Source organism: Muscardinus avellanarius (assembly GCF_963383645.1).
Source record: "Muscardinus avellanarius genome assembly, chromosome: 11".
NCBI lineage: Eukaryota > Metazoa > Chordata > Mammalia > Rodentia > Gliridae > Muscardinus > Muscardinus avellanarius.
Genome location: NC_137797.1, coordinates 101305299 through 101330558, shown reverse-complemented (window position 1 = coordinate 101330558; position 25260 = coordinate 101305299). Strand labels below are relative to the sequence as shown.

At 52.3% G+C, this 25260-nt stretch overlaps 1 protein-coding gene across 14 annotated transcripts; it reads right to left on the bottom strand.

The window, feature by feature from the left end:
• Positions 1–1387: 1387 nt before the first annotated feature.
• Positions 1388–25260, bottom strand: PHC1 (polyhomeotic homolog 1; the record flags this gene model as incomplete). 14 transcript variants are annotated; one of them, XM_080705201.1, is made up of 15 exons in its annotated part: positions 1388–1542; positions 2935–3166; positions 3392–3542; positions 4037–4145; positions 6184–6298; positions 6731–6942; positions 7169–7316; positions 7989–8192; positions 8463–8677; positions 10286–10754; positions 20285–20440; positions 21051–21200; positions 21624–21704; positions 22765–22875; positions 25109–25222. In XM_080705201.1, the coding sequence occupies 15 exons, from the start codon at positions 25220–25222 to the stop codon at positions 1388–1390; spliced, it is 2622 nt and encodes an 873-aa protein (XP_080561327.1). The 14 variants fall into 14 exon arrangements, with proteins under 14 accessions (XP_080561327.1, XP_080561328.1, XP_080561320.1 ...); XM_080705202.1 differs by having other exon boundaries at positions 7989–8132; XM_080705194.1 differs by having other exon boundaries at positions 7989–8677; positions 25109–25260.

The window sequence follows — 25260 nt, the reverse complement described above, 5'->3', positions numbered from 1 at the left end:
TTCAGTCCATGTGTAGTGAAAACGCCTAATCCAGCAGCCGTCCTGGGAAAGGCTGGCTGAAAGATGCCGCGGGGGTCTGAGCAGGGAGGCGTTCACCGCGCGGTGGATGTCCGCGCGGGCTTGCTTCTCCACTGGCAGTACAGCTGGCGAAGACACTTACTCCCATTTCTCTGCCGGCATTTGTAAACATGTTGCACTTTCTTCACAGGCGTGTGGTTTTCACTTTTCAATCTTCTGGATGGGCAGTGGGAGGGAGCAGGGGCCTGCTCGCAGTCCGCGCCCACCCCCTGCTGGCTCAGGGAGCACCCTCTGGCCCTGGTGTCTGGGAGGCTCTTAACCCTGAGGCTTCTGTCTGCCTTTAGACCATATGCCCCGAGTCCTGGGCTGACCTTGTTGTTAGAGTGAACCTCTGGCCAATGGGGAAGAACGGCTTCACTGGACACAGGGTGGGTCAGCGGGCGGGGTCGGTGGGCGGGGCCTCCCATAGGCCTTGAGGAGAAAGTGATATCATTCAACTTTGGGCTTTTCAATAATACTGAATTTCTTTCTAAATAGAGAAAATAATGTTGTAAAAGCATCTCCTTTGTTACTTGTCTGCATCTCTCCCCCATACCCTAGTGTTTTAAAATGGGAAAAAATACACCAATTTTTGTACAAAAATGCTTAATGATTAAAAAACAAACAAAACATGCTGGCCTAGTGATTTGTATGAAAGTCGGCAGAATAGAACGGAGTAAGACAAGTAAGACCAATTTTCATCCTTTTACTGAGGAAGAAAAAAATATTTCATATTTTTGTTGTACATAGGCAGGTACTTACAATCCTGACCTCAGCCCACACACTCCTGTTTATAAAGCTATAGGATAGAGCAGAGTTCAGAAATGAAAAGATAGGGTAGAAGAAAACAGGTGAGATGGGGGCAGAAAGGACAACAGCCACGCAGGTGTCAGACCAACACCCAGCCCTGTGCCAAGTCAGAAGCCAGCCGGGCGCTGACCCCGCTGCGGGTGCCCCACAGGAGAAAATGCCCGATACTAAGGGAGTCAGCGACCACAAAAAGGCTGCGGTACCGCAGTCCTGAAGAAAGGGGGCGCGCCAGGTCTTGCTGCTTGTGTCCCTCACACAGCTAGAAAACCCGCCTCCCCAGGCACGCAGACCACATCCCCCTGCTGCCTGGCCTGCCCACACACCCTACCCCACGAGGGAAACCGAGACCCTGGCTAGACTCCACGGACGGCAAGATCTGTGAAGACTTGAAATAAAGCGTCGCCCAGAGCGAAGTCAGAGCTGCCACCACGCAGCCCGCAGCCAGGGCTCGCGCGTCTCTTCCAGGCGCCACGTAGCCTCCTGCAGCCTGGGCGGCGGGAAGTGCGCTCTGTGCAGCCGCTCAGGTCTCCTTGAGCGCGTTTATCTTGGCACAGATCTTGAGGGCAGGGCCCAATTTGACGTTCATGGCACTCATAAGATGTTCTTCTTTGAGTAACAAGAGGGCCTGTCCATCAATCTCCTGGGAGCGAAACTCCTCTGCGATCTCTTGGCAGCCTAGGAGGAAACGCGAGATGGTGGATGAGGAGCTGCCACGTAGCTCCACTCACGGGAAGTTAAAGATGAGGAAACGCCTAGCGATGGCCAGGCCCAGAGTCCTTGTCCTGGGTTCAGTAACGTCAAGGTCTGAGACGACCGCGGGCGCTTATTAAGAAGGAAAACATGAGATCAGGAAAGGAGGCTGTTCAACCACGGAAACAACTTGATCAACGAGGCGCAGTTCCCTGCCCACCTCTGCTAGGTTCTTGGGGCTGTGCCCAGTCCGCGCAGCCTTGAGGCCTTCCCTCCCAACGTCCTCTACAACACTACAACACCGGGAGCCCGGGTGTGGGCGGGGTGAGGTAAAAGCCCTGGGGCATGCTTGATGGGGGGGCTCAGGGAGCTGTGGACGAGGGTGGGCTTATGGGAAGGTCTGCGGCTAGAGACTGCACTTTGCAGTGGATGCCTGACTGAAACCCTGAGTAGACAACACGAGGTCATCTCGTGAGCCTATAGGAAAGGAGAGGCCAAGAACCAGCTACCTGTAAAGGAAATACATAGTAGATAGACACCCTTTCCTGAGAATAACAGAGATTAGAGGTAGTGTCCCCAGGCCCAAGAAAGCACTACCAAGGTGAGCAGCCAGCTCCAGACCTGGGAAACGATGCTCTGCTCCACACGGTTCTGAGGGCAAACTGAAACCATGTCAGGGAAGTCCCTGTAAGTTATGTCTGTCACTCAAAACAGAGTGGAAAGAACACAAATGGGCATATTTTCTTCTACACAGACAAGAAAGGTCAAAGTTAAGAGCCTTTACATTACTGTTAAGAGGGCCCAGAATAAAGAGCAAATAGCAAAAAAAATACAGGGTGATGTTTGGTTTTTTTCTGGAGAATAGTTCTGCTTTGAAGAAAGTAAGGTTAGAGTGGTCCTTAGTTTTAGCCAGGCACAGCAACACGTGGCTGGATGCGGCCCTATCTCAAGAAAGGCTGGGGCTGCGGCTCAGCAGTGGTGCCCCTAGATTCAGTCCCTGATACCAAAGAAGCCAAGTTTTACCCATGGTGGAAACCAGAGTTACAGACAAAGCGACTTGAGTCAGAAAAACACTACAAAACTGCTCTTACAGCACCACCCAGAGGGAAGCTAGGGAACCGGGGCACGTGGCGCACGCCTGTAATCCCAGTTGGGAGGCTGAGATGGAGGGACTCGGTGGAGGACGGCCTCAGTTACTAAGCTTCCGAAGGGGTGAAGGTGCAGCTCCCAAGTAGAATCCCTGGGTCCATCCCCAGTCACCCCCCCAATCCCAAAGTAGGGCCCAGCCTGAGGCTGTCCAGCAGAGGGCGCCAGCGCTGACCTCGGCCATGCTCACAGGCAGGAAAAGTGGGTGACCCCCAGGAGGCCCCTCAGCACCTTGGAGAGAAGCAATGAACTCGTACACCTCCTCCACACTCCAGCGGCTGGGGTTGCTGGACAGGAACACAGGGTTGATGCCGTGCAGCTCCGGGGTTGGTGGGGCGGTCATGGCGTTCCCCAGGTCCCGGTCTCCATGCCCAGCCCTGACTGACAGCGGCCCGGGGGATGTGGGGGACACTGCTTCATCGTAACTGGAGTTGTCGGAACCCCTGCTGGAGTCCTCCTGCCCCTGCGGAAGGGACACATGCACAGCTGAGTCCCCCCAAGACCGGCACACCTGCCCCGCGGAAGGGACATGCCCACAGGTGAGCCACCCCAAGGCCGGGACACCTGCCCCGGAAGGAATGCGCACACTGGTGAGCCCTCCCCAGGTGCTGACTCATCAGCTCAACACCGGCACCCCTCCAGCCCAGTAGAGGGGAGCAGCCTCTGCTGGCATGGCCCACCCGCTCACCCGGTGGCGCTTGCCCTGGATCTTGGCCCGGGCCATGTCAGAGGAGCTGCGGCGGGGGCCACGCCGACGCGCCCGCGCGAACGTGGCTTCTTGAAACTCCTTCATTTTTTTCCTTTTCAGCCGGAACTGGTGGCTGCAGCTCACGTTGTACCTATGAGCCAGGGCACACGCAGCCTCAGACACAGCTGGTACTGAAGCTGGTGTGGGCACAGGACGCTAGCAGAGGCAGGCATGGGCCGAGACCCCAGGAGGGAGGGCCAGGAAGGAGGGCCGTGGGCCAAGACCCCAGGAGGGCAGGCCATGGGCTGAGACCCCAAAAGGGAGGACCAGGAAGGAGGGCCGTGGGCCCGAGACCCCAGGAGGGAGGGCCATGGGCCAAGACCCCAAGAGGGAGGGCCAGGAGGGAGAGTCAGGAAGGAGGGCCGTGGGCCGAGACCCCAGGAGGGAGGGGCCAGGAGGGAGGGGCCATAGGCCAAGACCCCAGGAGGGAGGCCCAGGAGGGCAGCTGTAAGCCAAGACCCCAGGAGGGAGGGCCCCTGACAGGGTAGGGGAGTGAAGGGGGGATAGGCCAAGACCCCAGGAGGGAGGCCCAGGGGGGAGGGCTGGTGGAGAAGCCAGCTCTGGGCAGCGGCCAGGCTACGCTACCTCTTGGCACAAGTCATGGAGCAGAACCTCTTGGAGCCCCGGAACTGCTCCGCAGGGGCGTACTTCCCACAGTACTCGCACTTGAGGAGGTTGGCCTTCTTATCTAGCTCTGAAAAACAGGGAGTTCCCTGCGGGTCACCGGCTGCCCACCTAAAGACTCCCTGAAAGCAAGTGCGTGAAGACTCATCTCTGCCCCTGCCCCTTTGATGCTGAGTTGTGGAGGCTGGCCTTCAAACTTGTGATCTTCCTGCCTCAGCCCGCCAAGTCCCTGAGATGACAGGCATGCACCACTGGGTCCAGCCTTTAGAGTCTTACCAAACTTCAGCCAGATTACTTCCATTGTAGGTATCTTACTAATTTTAATCTAACAGCTCAGAGGGAGAACGCCTTTGGATTCTATCCCCAGTACCACAAAATAAATAAGTAAATAAACATCCTATTTTATATCTCGCTTCTCTTCATAGTATTAGGGATCAAACTCGTACTCGGCAAGCACTCTCCACTCTATCACTTTCGAATATATCCTTAATGCAGTAATGCATTAATTCAGCAGGTTATTGTGTGAGTGTGTGGGGGAGATGGGGAGTAGGACTGAACTCAGCAGCACTCCACCCCCGAGCTACACCCACAGCCTGAATTTTATTTTATTTTGCGGGTCTAGGGATGGAGCCCAAGGGTATACAACCTGCAAGCTACATCCCCTGCCCTATTTTTTATTCTTTATTTTGAAACAAGGTCTCACTAAGTTGCAAAGGGCCTCACTAGCTGAGGCTGTCCTCTGAGATCCTCCTGTCTCAGCCTCCCAAATATTGGGATTACAAGTGTGTGCCACCACGCCCGGCTTGAAACCCAGGGGCTTTCTACCTCCGGGCTATACTCCCAGACCTATTTTATATTTTATTTGGAAACAGGGTCTCACTAAGTTGCTGAGAGCCTCACTAAGTAGCTGAGGCTGATTTTGAACCTGCACGATGCTCCTGTCTCAGCCTCCCAAGTGCTAGGATTACAAGCATGCGCCACCACGCCTGGCTGGCTTTTACTCTTTATTTTTGAAACAAGGTCTCACTAAGTTGCAGAGGGCCTAAGTAGCTGAGGCTGGCCGCGAACCTGTGATCCTCCTTTCTCAGCCTCCCAAGCACTGGGGTTACAAGCCTGCACCACCACACCTGGCTTCCTTTTTATTTTTTATTTTGAAACATGGTCTCACCAAGTTGATGAGGCTGGCCCCAACCTGTGATGCTCCTTTCTCAGCCTCCCAAATACTGGGATTACAGGCACATGCCAACATGTCTGGCTTTAACAGGTTACTTTAAAATTCCCCGACCGGGCGTGGTGGTACATGCTTGTAATCCCAGCGCTTGGGAGGCTGAGACAGGAGGATCTCACAGGCTCAAAGCCAGCCTCAGCTACTGAGTGAGGCTCTCAGCCACTTAGTGAGACCCTGTTTCCAAATAAAGTGTTAAAGCCGGGCGTGGTGGTGCACGCTTGTCATCCCAGCATTCAGGAGGCTGAGACTGGAGGATCGCGGTTCGTGGACAGCCTCAGCTACCTAGTGAAGCCCTCTGCAAGCCCTCTGCAACTCAGTGAGACCCAGTTTCAAAATAAAGAATAAAAAATAGGGCAGGGGGTGTAGCTCGGAGGTAGAATGTTCCTAGGTTCTATCCCCAGACCCGCAAAAAAAAAAAGTATTAAAAAATAGGTCTGAGAGTATAACCCAGAGGTAGAAAAGCCCCTGGGTCCCACCCCCAGTACCACAAAAATAAATAAATATCCCCCTAATCCTATAGCTCTTTTTTTTTTTTCCTGACACTAGGGATTGAACCCAGACGCATTCTAACCTCTGAGCTAAAACCTCAGCCCAATTTTATTTCTTATTTGGAAGCAGGGTCTCACTAAGTTGCAGAGGACCACACTAAGTTGCTGGTGTTGGCTGCGAACCACAATCCTCCTGTCTCAGCCTCCCAAGTACTGGGATAACAAGCGTCCGCCACCACGCCCAGCTTCTATAATGTTTTGTATTATTGGGTACACCTACGGTATGATTTCTGTGAATAGACGGGCATCATCTAATTCCTTCTTTAAGCAAGCAGGTATTACTACTGACCCTACACATACCTCCGTGAGTGGGACGCTACAGGAATACTCACCAGCAGAGGGGCTGTCCCCTCCCCGGGGGCCGCCGGACTGGCTCGCCTTCAGCCCGGGCAGGAGGCCCGTCTGCAGCGGCTTCTCGGACTCCTTCGGTAGCTGGGAACAGCCCACCTGCCCAAGGACAGTTCACAGTTAAGTCAGCCCAGCTCCCTCGGCCTCCCTGCAGCTTCCAACGCTTCTCCCGGAGAGTCCCTGTCAGTAAGGCTACTGGAGGATCTCTAACTGGCTCCTCCCACAGGCTGCGGGGCGGGCTCCTACCGCCCGGCCTGGTCCCTCCCCTTCAAGCAGGGAGGCAGAGTCGGATCCCTGGTCTCACCCGGTTCCGCCGCTCCTCAACCTCCCTCTCTGCCATAATCCTCTCCATCATGAAACCTCCTCACTTACCTAACTAAACAGTGTGGATTTAAAGGTGACTTCTTCCTTTTGTCCTCTTCCCAACATTTCACTTTCCTTTTCTCTCCCTTCTTTACAACTAAATACACACCGCTGAACTTTCCTTAGTAACTGACTAGCTCAGTGCGCGCGCTGCAAGGCCCCGCCTACCGGGAAAGGCTCGGCTCCTTCCTGGATAACGAAGCCCTCGATGATGTGGGTGAGAATCTGGGGCTTCACGATGGCCTGTGGGGGCTTGGAGTCCCCCATCTGCCTGGACACCATGGCCAGCGTAGGAGGCGGTGCGGACGGGGCGGGGGTCAGGGCCACCAGCTCGCCGCTTGGTGTGCTGGCATTCACACTGGCCACTGGTTCACCTTTCTCTGCAAAACACACACACAGTAAGATGTGGGAGAGCCTAAGGTAGCCGAGCCGCCAGGCCTTCCACCAGCACACAGGGCGCGGCTGGCCTCCGCCCCAGATCCCACTTTTGGAGCTACTGTTTGTCTGCTAAGCTCAGGCCGGCTTTCTGCTGAGCCCAGTCCTCCTCTGGCCCCCTCGGAGCGTGTCTGTCCTGTGTGTTTGCACGGCACTTTCGAAGCTGGTCACCTCCGAGACTGCTCTGCTCCTCTGCGGCCTTGGGGCTCTCTGCTGCAGGCGATGCCCTGGCCGGAAGCCCCGAGCCCAGCGTGGAGACGCCATCCCGCTCCTCCTCCGACTCCGCCTTGCGCTTCACGGCCAGCGTCTGGGGTTTGCTCTACGTGGTGAAGAGCAGGAGAGCACCAGGACTTAGGTGTAGGGGATGTAAGGGGATACTTCCATCCTTTAGAAAACACTGTCCTAACTCCTGCTCCCCAACTTGAACACTGTCCGCAGTACAACTAAAACTTCTTGGTCACCCCAATTATAACTTCATTATCAGGATAAAAGAAAGTGCAGTGATTCAGTCCTGACAGACCATGAGCCCCATATTCATTGTGGCCCAGTTAAAAACGGCTGTCTTTCCAAGGACTGGGGGTGAGGACTCTCCTGACCTAACTCACAATATGTCCAAAGCCCAGGCCGACTGGAACCATGAGACCCAGATGTCCTATGTATTAACGTCGCTCTGACAGACAGAGCGGACATAGGCTTTTTATTGTTGCTTTGTGTGTGGGTGTGTGGTACTGGGGATGGGTCCAGGGGCATTCCACCTCCGAGGTACACTCCCAGCCCTATTTTTCATTCTTTATTTTAAAACAGAGTCTCAATGAGCTGCAAAGGGCCTGAGGCTGACTGCAGACCGCGATCCTGTCTCAGCGTCTCAAATGCTGGGATTACAAGCATGCGCCACCACGCCTGGCTAGACTAGTCTTTTGAAGGAAGTTCTATTCCAGTCCCAGTCCACCCCACGAGTGGCAGCACCATCGAGGCATCAAACCCCACTCACCGGCAGGTGCACAGACTGCATGTAGAAGGCAGCGGGGACCTGGGCCACCACGGGCGAGGAGGGGGCTGCCCCGCCCTTCACCACATGCGCTGTCCCCTGCACGGGGGCGAGGGTCACGCCAGGGGCCAAGGCGGGAGGGCACTCCTGCAGCGCCCCAGGGGCCTGGGATGAGGGTGGCGAGGAGGCCGAGTGGGCTTGGCCAGGCTGAGCCGTGCCGGGCAGGCCCCGGGAAGCAGGGACGGCGGCTGCCAGCTGCGCCAACCCCAAGGCCTGGGCCTGGGCCGTGCCCGGCTGCCGGGTGCCCACCACCTGCACAGGGATGTGGGGAGGCGGCTGCTGGGTGGCGGACATCTTAGCGGCACCTAGCTGAGGAGGCTTGCTGGGAGCCGCGGGCGGCTTGGACTGGATGGGCGCAGGCTTGGGCGTGGGCTCGGGCGGGAGGGCCAGGGCCGACTGGAGCATGGGCTGCACCACCAGGGTCTGGGCTGGCTGCGGAGGCTGGGCGGGCGGCGGCGGGGCTGGGCCGGGCGGCGGCTGCGGCGGTGCCAGCTGGAGGTGCGTGGCCGTGTGGAGGAGCTGGGACTGGCGGTGCTGGAACTGCTGCTGGTGGTGGATGGCAATCTGCTGCTGGATCAGCACCTGCTGCTGCTGCTGGATCAGCGAGTGGGGCTGGATCTGCGTGTACGTGGCTGCGCAGGGCAGGGCAAGGGAAGAGGAGAAATGGCCACCGCGAATGGGAAGCGCGGCCCTTCCAAGGCGCGTCTGGGTGGTCCTGCAGCGAATGGAAGCTAGCCTGCGCGGGGCTTGGGCAAGCCCACCACACAGTCAGATGCGGAGGGAGACCCTCCCCACGTCACTGAGTTCTCGATTCTTTTCTTTGCTATTCTTAAACGTCCTATCCTTTCCTTCTATCCTCAGGAGTAGAGGCGGCCCTTGGCCCACATGATGAGACTTTAAGTCTTGTGAAGGCCGATTCCATGGTTTTTTATTTTTATTTATTTATTTACTTACTTACTTACTTACTTACTTACTGTGGTACTGGGGATTGAAACCAGAGGCATTCTACCTCCAAGTTATACCCCTAGCCCAATTTTATTTCTTATTTGGAAACAGGGTCTTACTAAGTTCGAGGCTGGCCTCGACACTTGCAACCCTCCTGTCTCAGCCTTCCAAGGACTGGAACTGTAACTGTATGCCACGACGCCCAGCTTTGACTCCATGTTGCGGTCACTTTCACATGCCTAGAACACAATCCAGCGCTTGACACATAATGGGCCTTTAATAGTCACTGAAAAGATAAACTCCCACAGAGCCAAAGACACCAACATCTTCCCATCAAGGCCTCGGTTTTTAACACACTCCACCAGGACCTAGAAGTCTGAGAGTCAGCAGCCGCGGTAGCTCTGACTCTGCTCAGCTTCCTCCACTGTACCCGGGGTTGGCCCTCTCCACCCCCCAAATAGGCCCAGCCATCCAGAGAGTGCGGAGTGATGGGGAAGCACTCTGGAATACAAAGGCTTCGGTGTCTTGCCAAGCGTGGCGATGCAGGCCTGTGATCCCAGCGACTTGGGAGGCTTGGGCAGGAGGAACACAAGTGTCGAGGCCAGCCTGAACAATTTAGTGAAACCCTGACTCAAAAAATAAAAAGGGCTAGGTGTGCGGCTCGGTGAGAAGTCACCCCTGGGTTCAATCCTCAGTACTGGAAGGGGAAAAAATGGCAAAATGACACTATAGTACTTAAATAATTAGTATTAGCAATAATTAACTCTAGTTTTTTGTGAGTAAATTATCCAAATAGATCAGTAACTAAGGTGTCAGAAACAAGGCAAAAATCAACATTACCAAGTAAGGCACACACATCTATCTAATTTGACTGTATTATGGTTCTATTTGCTACTCTTCAGAGCTCCAGGGCATTTCTATCTATCTGCTCTACCCGGATGAAATGAGCACCATTAAACAGACAGAAGAAAAGGTGCCCCTTGTACCAAACTATTGAGTGACATACGGACAGGGAATCTGCTCTTCGAGTTGTCCGCCCAGCTCACACCGGGGAGAGCGCAGACACAGCGAGTAACCTGCAGACTCGGGCCGAGGGAGCAGGCAAGGTACCTTGTCAGCTGACTGTAGCTAGTGGGACACAGATAAGCTCAGCATTGTAACGCCCTCTGTCCTTGCCAAGTGGGCTCGAGCTGGTATGGTTTCTTTCCTTCCCTTACGCCAGGGCCAAGAGAAAAGTGCCCTGCAGACCTCAACCCGGCCCGAGCTCCCTGACATCAGGACGGCTGGCAACTCACCCGAGCTGATGAGCGTCTGGCTCGGCGCCGGTGTGGCCGTCCGCGTCAGGTTCATGCCCACGTTCTGCGGGCCGCTCCCGTCGGCCTCTGCCTTCTTGGCCGCGCTTTCGGCCTCAGTCTGGCTGCCCTGGCTCACAGTCACTGTCTGGGCTGCAGGCAGGGGCTGCACCACTCCTGTGCCTTTCCTAGGACAGCTCGCAGCACCCATGCCGGAGGAAGGCAACTGCCCCAGGCCGCCGGGGGCCTGGCCACTTCCGCCGGGACCCAAGGGCCCTGCCAGGCTAGACCCACTGCCGCCGCCAGCTTGGCTGAGGTTCAGTGACTGGCCGGAGGCCCCAGAAGCCTGTGCCACCGCCAGGGCCTGGCTGGAGGCCGGGGAGGCTCCAGGGGGTACGGCCTTCTGCGCGGAGCCTTGCATCTGGGGCCCTGGGGCTGAGACCTGCTGGTTTCTCACTGCCAAGTTCTGCACCTGGAAGACATTTCAAGAAGTAGATTTCTGTGACACTAAAAAGCAACAAAAATAGCAACGGCAACATATCCCCCACCCCCACCCCCGGCCACCTCGGGCTGTACCCGCCTCCCTCCGCAGTGTGCACGGAAGGCCCCCCACCTCCCGGGGGAGCTTGGTAGTCACAGCCGAGCCCCAGTCTCCTCCATCCATGGTCAGGTTCCACCCCTTACTCCTCCAAAATCTCCGACCTTCCCTTTTCTCTCCACTCGTTCCTCCAACATCTGCCACATACCCACTATGCAGGCACGAGGACCCAGACCCTGCTCCTTAGGACAACTGCCCATTACAAGGGAAGCACCATCCACAACATAACAGTGGGCACAGGTACAAACAAACAGACGGCAAGATCAAGAAAGACTTCCAGAGCCGGCGTGGTGGCGCACGCTTGTAATTCCAGCATTCAGGAGGCTGAGACAGGAGGATCGCAGTTAGAGGACAGCCTCAGCTACTTAGTGAGGCCCTTTACAACTCAGTGAGACCCTGTTTCAAAATAAAGAATAAAAAATAGGGCTGGGGTGTCGCTCAGAGGTAGAATGCCCCTGGGTTCCACCCCCAGTACTGCAAAAAAAAAAAAAAAAAGGTATGGCAAGTTTGTCTTACTCGTCGTATTCACTGTTATAATCTTATACTCTCAGCACCCACTGCAGCATCTAGCACACGGTGCTCCAAAATATGTAAGTGGGAGGTGAGAAAAAGTGGGAGTGGGTGGTCACGGGAGACCACTGGGATTGGTACTCAGAATCAACAAGTTGCTTCTCGGCCTTTAGGTGAAGATCAAGTATGGAATCAACAGAGTCGAGTCATAGAACCCACCTGGAATCTCAGAACTGGGGAGGCCGAGACAGGAGGATCACAGATTCCAGGCCAGCTTTGCCGACTCAGTGAGACCCTGCTTTAACATTAAATGTAAGACGGGCTGGAGGTGTAGCCTGTGTTCAATCTCCAGCACAAAAGCCGTCCTCCCAGGGCCAGAGAAGTGGCTCCCGCCTGCAGCCCCAAATGATAGGCAGGCTGAGGCAGGAGGATGGTTTGAGCCCGGGAGGTGGAGACCAGCCTGGGCAACGGGGCACAAGCCCGCTCAAAAAACAAAAAAAGAAAAGAAAGCATAGCATTCGGGAGGCTGAGACAGGAAGAGCCCGGTTCTCAACCTGCCTGAGCTACTCAGGCCCTTTGCAACTCAGTGAGACCCTGTTTCAAAATAAAGAATAAAAAATAGGGCTGAGGGTGTGGCTCAGAGGTAGAATGCCCTTGGTTTCCATCCCCAGTACCCAAAAAAAAAAAAAAAAATTAAAAATTAAAAAAAAAGATTACAGCCGGGCGTGGTGGCGCACGCTTGTAATCCCCGCGCTTGGGAGGCAGAGACAGGAGGATCGCGCAGGTTCGAAGCCAGCCGCGCGCGCTGGCTTAGGAGACCCTGTTTCCAAATGAAAATGTAAAAATAGGTCTGGGAGTGTAGCCCGGAGGTAGAAGGGCTTCCAGGAACCCCAGTACCACCGAAAGAAAAAAAAAAAAAAAAAAAAAAAAAAAAAAAGATTACATATAGCGTACTTAAAATACAAATTTGGTGGGGGGGGTGTTGGATTTGCTTCAAATTAATCTACGGACAGCCCGAACACACGGCCACGTGCTGAGAACTGTTGAAGCTGGATGGCGGGGATTCTTTTTTTTTTCCTCTGTTTTGTATACACTTGAAATTTTTCATCATAAAAATACTTTGTAAAACTTTATAGAGATACAGAGGTACAATAAAACTATCTAAGAGGGACGCAGGAAAGTATAGATCTAGAAATCAGAACGACTGTTATCACAAGCAGGGCACGCAGGCATGGAAATGGTAAGGACTTAGAACATTATTTTTGGCAGTGCTGGGGATCAAACCCAGGGTCACACGTACGCTAGGCCCAACTGCACCACCAGCCAGTAATACACCACTGAAAATTACTGAAGGAATCAAAGTGGATTGTGAATAGGCCAATGAGTGTCCTAAACCAAAGACTATGATATATAGAACCCTGTGTACTAGAGATGTAATTTAAAGAACAATTAGTAACAATGTATGTCTTCTTCTTTTAAAACAATTATCCTACCTGGGGGTGGTGGCACAAGCTTGTACTTGGGAGCCTGAGGTTTGTAATCCCAGTACTTGGGAGGCTGAGATAAGAGGATCGCAGCTTTGAGGACAGCATCAGCAATTAGCAAGAGCCTGGCGACCTAGTGAGACCCTGCTTCAAAACAAAAATCAGCCAGGCGTGGTGGTGCATGTTTGTAATCCCAGCATTTGGGAGGCTGAGACAGGAGGATCGCGGTTCGCAGACAGCCTCAGCTACTTAGCAAAGGCTCTTTGCAACTCAGCAAGACCCTGTTTTAAAATAAGGAAAAAGCTGGGCATGGTGGCGCACGCTTGTAATCGCTGAGCTTGGGAGGCTGAGTCAGGAGGATCGCGCTGGTTCGGAGTCAGCCTCGCTGGCTTAAGAGACCCTGTTTCCACATAAAAATGTTAAAAAATAGGTCTGGGAGTGTAGCCCGGAAGTAGAAGGGCTTCCAGGAACCCCAGTACCACAAAAATAAAAGTAAAAATAAAAATAAAATAAAATAAAATAGGTCTGGGAGTGTAGCCCGGAGGTAGAAGGCCCCTGGGTTCTATTCCCAGTACCACCAAAAATAAATAATAAATTAAATAAATTAAATTAAATTAAGGAAAAAAATCAGGCTGGGGGTGTAGCTCGGAGGTAGAATGCCCCTGGGTTCTATCCCCAGTACTGTAAAAAATTAAATTAAATTAAATTAAATTAATAAAATGGGGCTGGGGGTAAAGGTTGGAGGTCGAGTGTCTGTGGGTTCAATTCCCAGTACCAAGAAAAAAAAAACATTTTCCCTGATTTTACAAGTAGACAATACTGAAATCAGGACCACTTAGAAAAGTGGTACAATAAGCCAGGTGAAAATAACCTGAATTCAGGCTGCAGGAGCAAAGAGGAGGCTGCGGCCTCAGAGACTCTTACAGAGTAATCGGGACCATTCTCCAGCACACAGCGTCATCTGGCAACCATGTTTCCTCCGCGTCACAACTCCACACCTCTCTTCTTTACTTACTGTCCTGTTCATTATTTTTCTAGTACTGAGGATTGAATCCAGGGGCCTTCTACCTCCAAGCTACACCCAGCCCTATTTTATTTGAAACAGCTCACTAAGCCGCTCAGGCTGGCTGCCAACCTGTGATCCTCCTGTCTCAGGCTCCCAAGTACTGGATTACTTGCGTGTGCCACCACACCCAGCTCCTTTTCTTTTCTTGTTTTTTTAAGAACTGGATAGTGAACTCAGAGGTATTCTTCCCCTGAGCTACACTACCAGCCCTATTTTTTTAGGTTTTCACTAGGTTGGTAAGAGACTCACTACTTGCTGAAGCTGTCCTCGAACTTGTGATCCTCCCGTCTCAGCCTCTCAAGTCCTGGGATTGCGGGTGTGCACCATCACACCCAGCCATCACAATTTTTTTTTTTTTTTTTTTTGGTGGTACTGTGGGTGGAACCCAGAGGCTTTTCTACCTCCGGGCTATACTCCCAGACCTATTTTGTATTTTATTTGAAAACAGGGTCTCAGGAGGTTGCTGAGAGCCTCACTAAGTAGCTGAGGCTGGCTTCGAACCTGTGTGATCCTCCTGTCTCAGCCTTCCAAGCGCGGGAATTATAAGCGTGCGCCACCATGCCCGCTTCATCACATAATTTTTAAAATCAGCTTCCATTCCACAATGGCTGTTTCAAGTTTTCCTACTCTCCCTGTATCTCAGAACCACTTTTTTTTCCTGTTTATTTTTTTTGTTTTTTATTGGTGTGTTGCAGCCATACATGTTAATGGGGTACAAGACGGTGGAGACACACATGCACACATCACCCAATTAGCCCTTCCCCACCTCCTGCCCATCCCCACCCCTCCCTCTCAGAACCACTTTCTTTCAGCTCTCATTCTTCACCCCTAGCAGAGAAAAGAAAAACGATCCCAAGCACCTTCCTTCGCCAGTTGCACATCTGCACCCTCACCACCCGTGCCCCTGCCCTTCTCTTCTTCCTGCTGCCGAAGGCAATCCTCCGCTCCAGGACTCCGAGGACGGAGGACGGAGGACTGAGGACCGGCTCCTCCTGTCCCGCCCTCCTGGCACCGCTGAAGGCTGCGCGCATTCCCACTTCACCTCCTTCATCCTCGGATACTTGGATTCAGCCCCAGCAGCTCTCCCTCCACACGTCCCAGCGTCCCGCCTTCCTTGCTTTACTGCCCTCTCACCTCCCTCCAGCCGGTCACCCTCCAGCCACCCTGGAGCTGCTTTTTCTTTTTTCTTTTACTTTTTCTTTTTTTTTTTTTAATGCCATTTTGGGGATGGAACCCAGGGGGCATTGTTCCTCTAAGCTACACCCCCCCCCGGATCTATTTTTTATCTTTATTTTATGTATTTATTTTGCGGTACTGGGGATGGAACCCAGGGGCCTTGTACCTCTGAGCTACACCCCCCCCCCAGTCCTATTTTTTATTCTTTATTTTAAAACAGGGTCTCAGTGAGTTGTGGAGGGCCTGAGTAGCTGAGGCTGGCCGCGAACCGCGGTCCTCCTCCTGTCTCAGCCTCCCGGATGCTGGGAGGACAAGCGTGCGCCACCTCGGCTCATCCTAAGGCTGGGCTCCGTACGAAATGCTCTTCTGCACACCTGCCGTCTCCCTGCACAAGTGTAAACATCCCCCACTGTAATTACCATCTGTGTGGTAAACTACTTCCACGTTTGCTTCCAGCCCAGGCCTCCCTAAGCTCAAGGCCATGGATACAGAACTGATCTCCCAACATCTCTGCAGGAAGGGCAGACTCTGCCAGCGCGTCCCCATGGGGGAACGTCCTGAATGGGGGAACGGGGCCACTGCTACCACCCCTCCGCTGACCTGCAGTAACAGCTGCTGCCCCTGCTGGCTCTCACAGCATTTGCATTTAGCCTCCACGGAAGGACCAGTTGGCCTGCCTTCTTCAGTGCCTGTCTGAATGAATCCAGGCACGCTCCCGCTCCACCACCTAGCTACCTCCTCGGCCCTTTTTTTCTTGAGAAAGGGTCTCAATAAACTGCCCAGACTGGCCTCAAACTTGTGATCCTCCTGCCTCAGCTTCCCCAGTAGCTAAGACTATAGGTGTGCACCACCATGCCCAACTCAACATGGGCTGTGTGTGTGTGTGTGTGGTACTGGGGATGGAACCCAGGGGCTTTCTACCCCCGGGCTACACTCCCAGACCTATTTTGTATTTTATTTGGAAACAGGGTCTCACTAAGTTGCTGAGAGCCTCACTAAGTAGCTGAGGCTGGCTTTGAACCTGTGCGATCCTTCTGTCTCAGCCTCCCAAGCACAGGGATTACAAGTGTGCGCCACCACGCCTGGCTCAACATAGTCTTTTGAAAAAGAAAACTTCACATCTGTGTTTAAAACCCTTCTACAAGCCAGATGTGGTGGCACATGCTTATAATCCGATTCCTTGGGAGGCTGAGACAGGAGGGTCCTGATTTATGGACAGCCTCAGTTACTTAGTGAGGCCCTGTTTCAAAATAAAGGATAAGGGGCCGGGATGTAGCTCAGGGGCAAAGTACCTGGCGCTCTAGGTTCAATCCCTGGTTCCAAAAAGACAAAAAAAAAAAAAAAAAACCCTCAAAATAAAATATAAAAAATAGGGCTGAAGGTATAGCTTGGAGGTAAAATGTCCCTGGGTCCCATCCGCAGTACCGGAAAAAAAAAAAAAAAAAAAAAAAAAAAAATTTAAATCCTTCTACAGCTTCCTATTCCCCTTCATATAAAATCCACGCTTGTAATCCCAGCATTTGGGAGGCTAAGACAGGATGACACAGGTTTGCAGGCAGCCTCAGCTACTTAGTGAGGCCATCTGCAACTCAGTGAGACCCTGTTTCAAAGTAAAAAAATAAAAAATAGGGCTGGGGGTGTAGCTCGGAGGTAGAATGCCCCTGGGTTCCATCCCCATTACCGGAAAAAAAAAAAAGCTAACAGAAACCTAACACTCAAACGTTACATCCAGGCACTACCCAAGTAGTCGCACGTTATCGACTCACTCGGTCTTCGTCCACACACCCTGAGGTAGGCATCTTCATAGATGAAGACACCTCAACGGACGGACGTGCGTCAGGGGCCCGTGGCTCCAGGAAACAACGGGGCTAGAACAGGAGCCCCACGTGAGCTGCGCGCTCACCACTGCCCTTCACCGCTCGGCGCGACGAATGGATGCGTGGATAAGCAAGAGAACTGAATAGGGAAACAGGAGTGACCTCTGCCTTGGTGCCCAGGACTACTTCCATAGTCTAAAATTTAGAAGACGGGTCTTGCTTTATAACCAGATGAGCCCACGCATCTCTTAGCAGACTCCCTAACTTCTCCAGGCACATGCCAGGCTCAGCGGTGTGATGCTGGTTTTTGTTTTTAACAATACTGGTATTGAACCCAAGGGCACTGTGCCTCCCAACTGCATCTCAGCTCTCTTAATTTACTACTTTTGCGTGTGTGACACTAGGTACTGAACCCAGGGCCATTCTACCTCCAAGCTACACCCCAGCCCTATGTTTTACTCTTTATTTTTAAACAGGCTCTCATTAAGTAGCTGAGGCTGGCCACGAACCTGCGGTGCTCCTGTCTCAGTCTCCCAAGTACTGGGATTATAAGCGTGCGCCACGGCACCCAGCTCCCATTTTTTTTTTATTCATTATTTTGAAATAGTGTCAAAGTTGTTAGGGCCTCACTAAGTAGCTGAGGCTGACCGCAAACCTGTGATCCTCCTGTCTCAGGCTCCCCAAATACTGGAATTACAAGTGTCTGCCACCATCCTTATTTTTTTTGTTTTATTTTGGGGTATTTTTGTTGTTGTTGTTGTTGTTGTTGTTGTTGTTGTTGTTGTTGTTGTTGTTTTGGTACTGGGGATTGAAACCAGAGTTAGTCTACCTCCAAGCTACATCCCCAGACCAGTGTTACTTATTTAGAAACAGTGTCTCACTAGGTTTGAGACTCCTGCTCTGAGGCTGGTTCCAAACCTGAGATCCTCCTGTCTCAGCCTCCTGAGTACTGGGATTACAGGTGTGCACCACCATGCCCGCTATTGTTTTATCTTGAGACAAGATTTTGCTAAATTTCCCAAGCTGTCCTCAAACTTGAGCTCTTCCTGCCTCAGCCTTCCAATTAGCTGGGCCTACAGGCTGCACCACCATGCTTGGCTTTAATAATTCTTACTTTATTTTTGGTAGGGGTGAATGTACTAGGATTGGAACCCAGGGATGTTTTACCTCTGAGCTGTATTCCCAGCCTTGTTTTTTTCATTTTCAGACAGGGTCTTACTAAGTTGTGGAGGCTGGCCATGAACCTCCGATCCTCCTGTCTCAGCCTCCCAACTCCTGGAATTACAGGTGTGTGTCACCATACCCGGCTCCTCAGTGATTATTCCCTTTTCTTTTCCTTTTTAATCGCAGTACTGAGGATGGAACCCAGGGGCATTCTACCTCCGAGCTACACCCCCAGTCCTGTTTTTTTCTTTATTTTGAAATGGTTTCACTGAGTTGCAAAGGGCTTCACTGAGTAGTTGAGGCTGCCCGCGAACCGCAATCCTCCTGTCTCAGCCTCCCGAATGCTGGGATCACAGGTATGTGCCACCACGCCCGGATGTCAATGATTATTTCTAAAGTAGTTTTCTTATCCTAAAATCTGCCGTGAAATATCCAGCAGTGGTTTCTGCTACCTGTGAAGCTCATTACAAGCGCCTTTCTTGGCTTTTAGGCTCCTCTCTAGCAGGGATCTCTTCCAAGTATCATCAGGACCGTTGCCTCCGCTCCACCCACCGCCTCACGCCCGCCCGGCCGCCACACTCACACTGACACGTCGGAGCCGAACGTCCGACACTTGCTATCCTAGCTCCAGTCTTCTCCTCACTCCAAATCAAATCCTACCCATCGAGACTGCTCAAGGGAGCCGGGCCCGGTGGGCTCGCTCGTGAGCCCAGCATTCGGGAGGCTGAGACAGGAGGACCGCGGTTCACGGACAGCCTCAGCTACTTAGTGAGGCCCTTTGTAACTCAGTGACACCCTGTTTCAAAATAAAGAATAAAAAACAGGGCTGGGGGTGTAGCTCGGAGGTCGAATGACCCTGGGTTCCATCCCCAGTACCATAAAAAATAAAAAAGACGACGACGACGACGGCAGTGCAAGTACCCTGCAAAGTCCCACAGCCAACTCACCTGCGCACCCCCGTGCCCCTCACAGGGAGCAGCGCTTAGTGCAGCTCTTCTGTTCTCTAAGCTCTGTGAAGACTTAACTCCCATTTCTTCTTCTTTTCACACTGAGGTTTCTTTATTTACTATTTGTGGGTCCACAAGACACAGGTGCCCGAAGGTCCCTGCAATGCCCGTGTGAACCAACCCCTCCTGTGAACAGCTGCCCCGGCCAGGACGCTTTCTTTTTCCACACGTCCACCCCGAGGATATGGGTTGCATCTCCCCCTTAGGATGCACCCGTTTCTGTTTAATCCTCAGAAATCTCTAGTATATATCTGAACACAGCAACAACAACAACCAAAGCTCACTGTGACCTGCCAACTGAGACCGAGAGAATGAAACAGCCATCGTAAAACCACGATGTGTTTGCGTCCCGTCCATAAACTAAAGGTTAAAATACACGTATTTTGGATCATAACAGTAATGGTGAGGGAAAAAATGAGCTGGGAAAAGAGCAAACAGAACAGGAGACTGAAAAGTTAAGGTCAGTAGCTTATGAGCAGAAGGGACCGAACACCGCTCCCGCAGCTCTGCCGGGCTCACTGCCACCGAGCCCCCAGCAGAATCCCCTCCGCCCTCCCTGGCCTCACAAGACATAGCTATGGGAAAGGATGAAGACTCCTGAATAAGCCGGGCGGGCGTGGAGGCACACTGTAATCTCAGTACTAGGGAGGCTGAGACAGGAGGATCACAGGTGGGAGGACAGCCTCAGCAAATAATGAGATTCTCATCAACCCAGGAAGACCCTGCTCCCAAATAAAAACAAAACAGGGCTGAGACGGAGTAGAGCTTGGAGATAGAATGCCTCTGGGTTTAACCCCCAATACAATTAAATAAATAGATAAGTAAATAAAAGAAAAAAATAAAAAGGGCTGAGAGTATAACGTGAAGGCAGGATTCTCCTGGGTCCAACCCTAAGTACCCAAAAAAGAAAAAAATAATAAGAAAAAAAAGAAACTCCCTGAGTAAAAGTGAGCTACCCAGGACTACGAGAATAGCAGGAAAATGCATCTTCCTTACAAAACTTCTCAGGGCTCTTCTGAGGCAATTCTACGTTCTCTCTCCAACTCGAATCAGCTCAAAATGTGTTCATGTTTTAAAGGAAAATAAAACACACAAAAAAAAATAAAAAATTCTGAAAGACAGCAAGGGCGCGGGGGCTCCGTCCTGCCGGCCCGTCCGCAGCACGGCGCCCACCACTGACCTGCTCTGCGTCCGCATGGGCTCCGGGAGACTGCGCGGAGGGCACCTCCTGCTGGACGGCAGCCACTGCCCCGTTAGGCATCAGGATGAGCTGCGAGGCTAGAGGCACATTCCGGCCCAGGGTCCGGTTTACCTGCAACAGGTTCCCCAGCTGTGGCTGGCAGGAGAGGAGGAGCAGCGAGGAGGACGGAGGAAAGGAGGAGACAGAAGAGACAAGGGAAGGACCACAAGAAAAAATAAACAGCAGATGTTAAACCTCTAAGCCCTGTCCCTCTGCACACCGGCCCAGGGCGCTCTCGTTCTCCACCTGAGATGGGCCATCCAGAAGGAAACCTAGAACGTGTAGAGGAAGCTGAGACGAGGGGTATAGAGTAAGTAGTTCCATACGGTTAAGTAAGATAAGCTGAGAGGTAACACAGGATTTGTGTGCTGGAGCCACGGGTTAAAGGTTAGACTGTAACGCGAATTTAGCCAAATGTTACCGAAAGATCGCAATGGTCTCTGCAGGCTACCGTGAGCACTGAGCACCACGTCTAGGGGAAATAAGGCACGGGAAGCAGGTCAGATTGTCTCAAAACACCTGGGGGACCAGAGTTAGGTACAAAAGCTTTGGGGCTGAGGATGCAGCGCGGTGGTAGAATGCTTGCCTAGCATGCATGAGGCTCTGCGGCCGATCTGACTCCGCAAAACAATAAATAAGTCCCTAAATAAACAAGCACGCTCTCCCCCGAGTCCACGCGGGACGTCGGTGACCGAGACTGACTTACCCGCAGGTACATCTGGGCCTGGGACTGGTTGAGGGGCGGGGACGTGGTGTTGCCCAGAAGCACAGACTGGGTCAAGGTGCTGGCACTGGGGGAGCTCACACTCTGGGATCGGCTGATGAGCTGGGCGGCCGACGTGGTGGCCAGGTTGATCTGAGTGATACAGAAAGGAACCCAGATGTGGGAGACGGACAGACACGGAGTGATGCGTCAGGAACAGAGGACCTCACTCTCGGGGAGGCGGAGGAAGGCACAGCTTCCTCCGCAAACCGTCCTCCCGGCTACCTTGGGGTCTGACCAAAAACAGCTCCTCGCCATTAGTGCTGGCACCTGGGGAAGCCGGAGAATGGATGGGACGGGTTCTATTTCTCTTTGCCCTCTGGAGGCCCCTTTCCTCCTCCCCTGGGTTTCCCTCCTGCTTCCTCGGATTCCTCATCAAAGACTCTTACACAGGTCCACGCTGGCCCCTTCCCTTTTACTCCTACTGGGCTACACATGGGACCGGGAATAACACAACAAACACCCTCAGATCAGCGAGGACGGGAGCCAGGCGGCGCGGTCCGGGAGGGGACTCACTGAGGTCTGGGTGGTGGGAGTCTGCTGCTGTGCAGTGCTGGTGTTTGGAGAGCTGGCCTGCCGGCTGGCAGCAATAGTAGCCTATTAAGATGGAAGAAAAACAAGAAACAGCAGAGAGACCGTGAGGGAAAAGGCTCTCAGCCTTCCAGTAAGAGATTAAGAGACCACAGGCGGAGCTGGGCGTGGCGCGCCTTGTAATCCCAGTAAGGGGTAGGCTGAGACGGGAGAATCATGCAGGCTTGAAGCCAGCCTCAGCTATTTAGTGAGGCCCTGTTTCAAAATAAAAATAAAATAGGGCAGGGGGTGTGGCTCAGAAGTAGAATGGCCTGGGTTTTATCTCCAGTACAAGAAAAAAATTACTGAGATACTTTACATACTTTTTTGTCATTCTGAACTTTCAAACTCTAAAATCTGACGGCATATCTCATTTTAGAGTGACCAGATTTCAAGCACTCGATAGCTATATGTGGTTAGTGCCTACATATCGAATAGAATGAATCAAAAACAAGTCATGTGAGCCAGGTGTGGTGGCGCTCGGGAGGCTGAGACAGGAGGATCACACAGGTTCGAAGCCAGGCTCAGCTACTTAGGCTCTCAGCAACTTAGTGAGACCCTGTTTCCAAATAAATTATATAAAAAAAATAGGGCTGGGAGTGTAGCCTGGAGGTAGAAAGCCCCTGGGTTCCACCCAGCAGTACCACACACACACAAAAAAAAAAAAAGCCATTCTGCCAGGCGTGGTGGCACACACTTATAACTTGCAATCCCAGTACTTGGGAGGCTGACACAGGAGGATCACAGTTTGAGGACAGCCTCAGCTACTTAGTGAGGCCCTCTGCAACTCAGTGAGACCCTGTTTCAAAATAAAGAATAAAAAATAAGGCTGGGGGTGTAGCTCAGAGGCAGAATGCCCCTGGGTTCCATCCCCAGTACCACAAAAAACCAAGCCATTCTAATACCTACAAGGTGACTGCCCCACAGTCTTGCTGTGGTCTCGGAGGCCAAGACCCGTGCCTTCTCTAAGAGGACAGGAGGCAAGGCAGACTGCCGCAGCCTGGCGCAGTGAAGGCACGCTGGCTCCCCAGGCCCCTCCCACCTACAGACTACCCCTCCCTCGGCCAGCTGGCTGCTGACCTCTCACCTGCTGAACGGCAGCCAGGCTGTGCAGCTGGGCATTGCTGAGCTGCTGCTGGAGCATGAACTGGTGAAAATACTGGGCGGCGTTGGGCTGCCGCTGCAGGGCCTGCAGCGCCTAGGGGAAGACGAGGGCAGTCAGAGGAGGCCGCCCCCACCCGCCTCTGCGAGTCACCGCACCCCGAGGTCGGCCTGGACAGGGAGAGGACCCGGCTGTCAAGACTGATTTGTCCTTTGCTCTCTCAGGACTAAGCAGTCTAGATAGTCCTCTAAACACCAGAGAAGGAACTCTATAGTCGATCCTCATATAAAGTAAGGCAGTGCAATAAACACGAACCATTATTTCCCCTTTTTTTGGTGGTACTGGGGATGGAACCCAGGGACACTCCTTCCAAGCTATACCCTCAGCCCTATTTCATTCTTTTGTTTTGAAATGGGGTCTCACTCAGTGGCAGAGGGCCACATTAAGTAGCTGAGGCTGGCTACAACCCGCGATCCTCCAGTCTCAGCCTCCCAAGTACTGGACGACAAGCCTGCGCCACCCCGCCTAGCTGAACCCTTACTTCCTAAAGTGAGACCTGGAAATACAGAACACAGCAAGGACCAGAAGGGTAGAAAAAGAGTAGGATAAGCTGGGCATGGTGGCCCACGCTTGTAATCCCAGCATTGGGAGGCTGAGACCAGAGGATCACCGTTCGTGGACAGCCTCAGCTACTTAGTGAGGCCCTCTGCAACGCAGTGAGACCCAGTTTCATTCTTTTTTTTTTTTTTTTTTTTTGAAGATTTAAAGAAGTTTATTAAAAGATAGAAATACAGAAGATAGGTACAGCTCCATACCAGACTGGCATGGAGGGGTGACTCGAATGAATACACCCCGAGACCCGGTTTCAAAATAAAAAATAAAAACTAGGGCAGGGGGTGTAGCTCGGAGTTCGAATGCCCCTGGGTTCCATCCCCAGACATGCCAAAAAAAAACCCTAAATGCAGTGCTAATGGATATTTAAAAAAAAAAAAAAAGGATAATTAACGCAAACACTTGTAATCCCAGTATTTGAGAGGCTAAGACAGGAAGATTGCAGTTTGCAGATAGCCTCAGCTGCAGCTACTTAATGAGGCCTTCTGCAACTTAGTGAGACCCTGTTTCAAAATAAAGAATATAAAATAGGGCTGGGGGTGTAGCTTGGAGGTAAAATGTCCCAGGGTTCAAACTCCAGTACCAATAAATAAATACACCTTTATTTATTCATTTATTTATTTTTTGGTGGTACTGGGGATGGAATCCAGAGGCTTTCTACCTCCAGGCTATACTCCAAGACCTTTTTTTATTTTTTTGGAAAAAGGGTCTCACTAAGTAGCTGAGGCTGGCTTTTCAAACCTGTGCGATCCTCCTGTCTCAGCCTCCCAAGCGCAGGGATTAGAAGCGTGCGCCACCACGCCTGGCATAAATACATCTTTAAAGACGTCTATAAGCCAGGCATAGTGGCGCACGCTTGTAACCCTAGCATTTGGGAGGCTGAGATGGGAGGATCTAGGTTCATGGACAGCCTCAGCTACGTAGTAAGGCCCTTTGCAACTCAGTGAGACCCTGTTTCAAAATAAAAACTATATATAGGGTTTGTGGTATAGCTTAGAGGTAGAATGCCCCTGGGTTCAATCCCTAGTACAGCAGGAAAAAAAAACCTGACAATTCATGAAAAGAAATGGTCAGGAGGCTGAGACAGGAGGATTGTAGTTCACGGACAGCCTCAGCTACTTAGTGAGGCCCTCCGCAACTTAGTGAGACCCTGTTTCAAAATAAAGAATAAAAAATAGGGCAGGGGGTGTAGCTCGGAGGTCAAATGCCCTTGGGTTCCATCCCCAGACCCCCCCAAAAAAAAAAGAGAGAGAGAGAGAGAGAGAGAGAGAGAAATGGTTAGTTTGAATCTGGCTAGATGAACTGACTTTTTTTTCCCCTTACTCCTTAGGTGAAAGACTAAATTTTACTGTATGCGTGCCCAAGCTTTTGCAAACTCTTAAGATCCTCAGAGCCGGGCATGGTGCCGCACATTTGTAATCCCAGCATTTGGGAGGCTGAGACCAGAGGATCACGGTTTGCGGACACCCTCAGCTATTTAGTGAAGCTCTCCGCAACTTAGTGAGACGTTGTTTCAAAATAAAGAATAAAAAATAGGGCAGGGGGTGTAGCTGGGAGGTTGAATGCCCATGGGTTCCATCCCTAGATCCCCCCCCCAAAAAAAAAGAAGATTCTAGAGCTGGAATGGACAGGTCGTCATCCGCTAACCAACTCTTCCCAGCTGCTGGAAAGAAACAGGACCACTATTTGCAGCACCCCGCCTCCTCGGCCGACTCACCTGCACCGCCTGCCGCTCGTACAGGGACATCTGGGCTATCTGGGGCCGGGAGCTGCCCCCCGAGCTGGAGCCCCCGTTGGTGGGGCCGGAGCTCTGCTCGCTCTCAGTCTCCATGATGGTATTCCAGGGTCCCCAACGGTGGCTTCCAACTC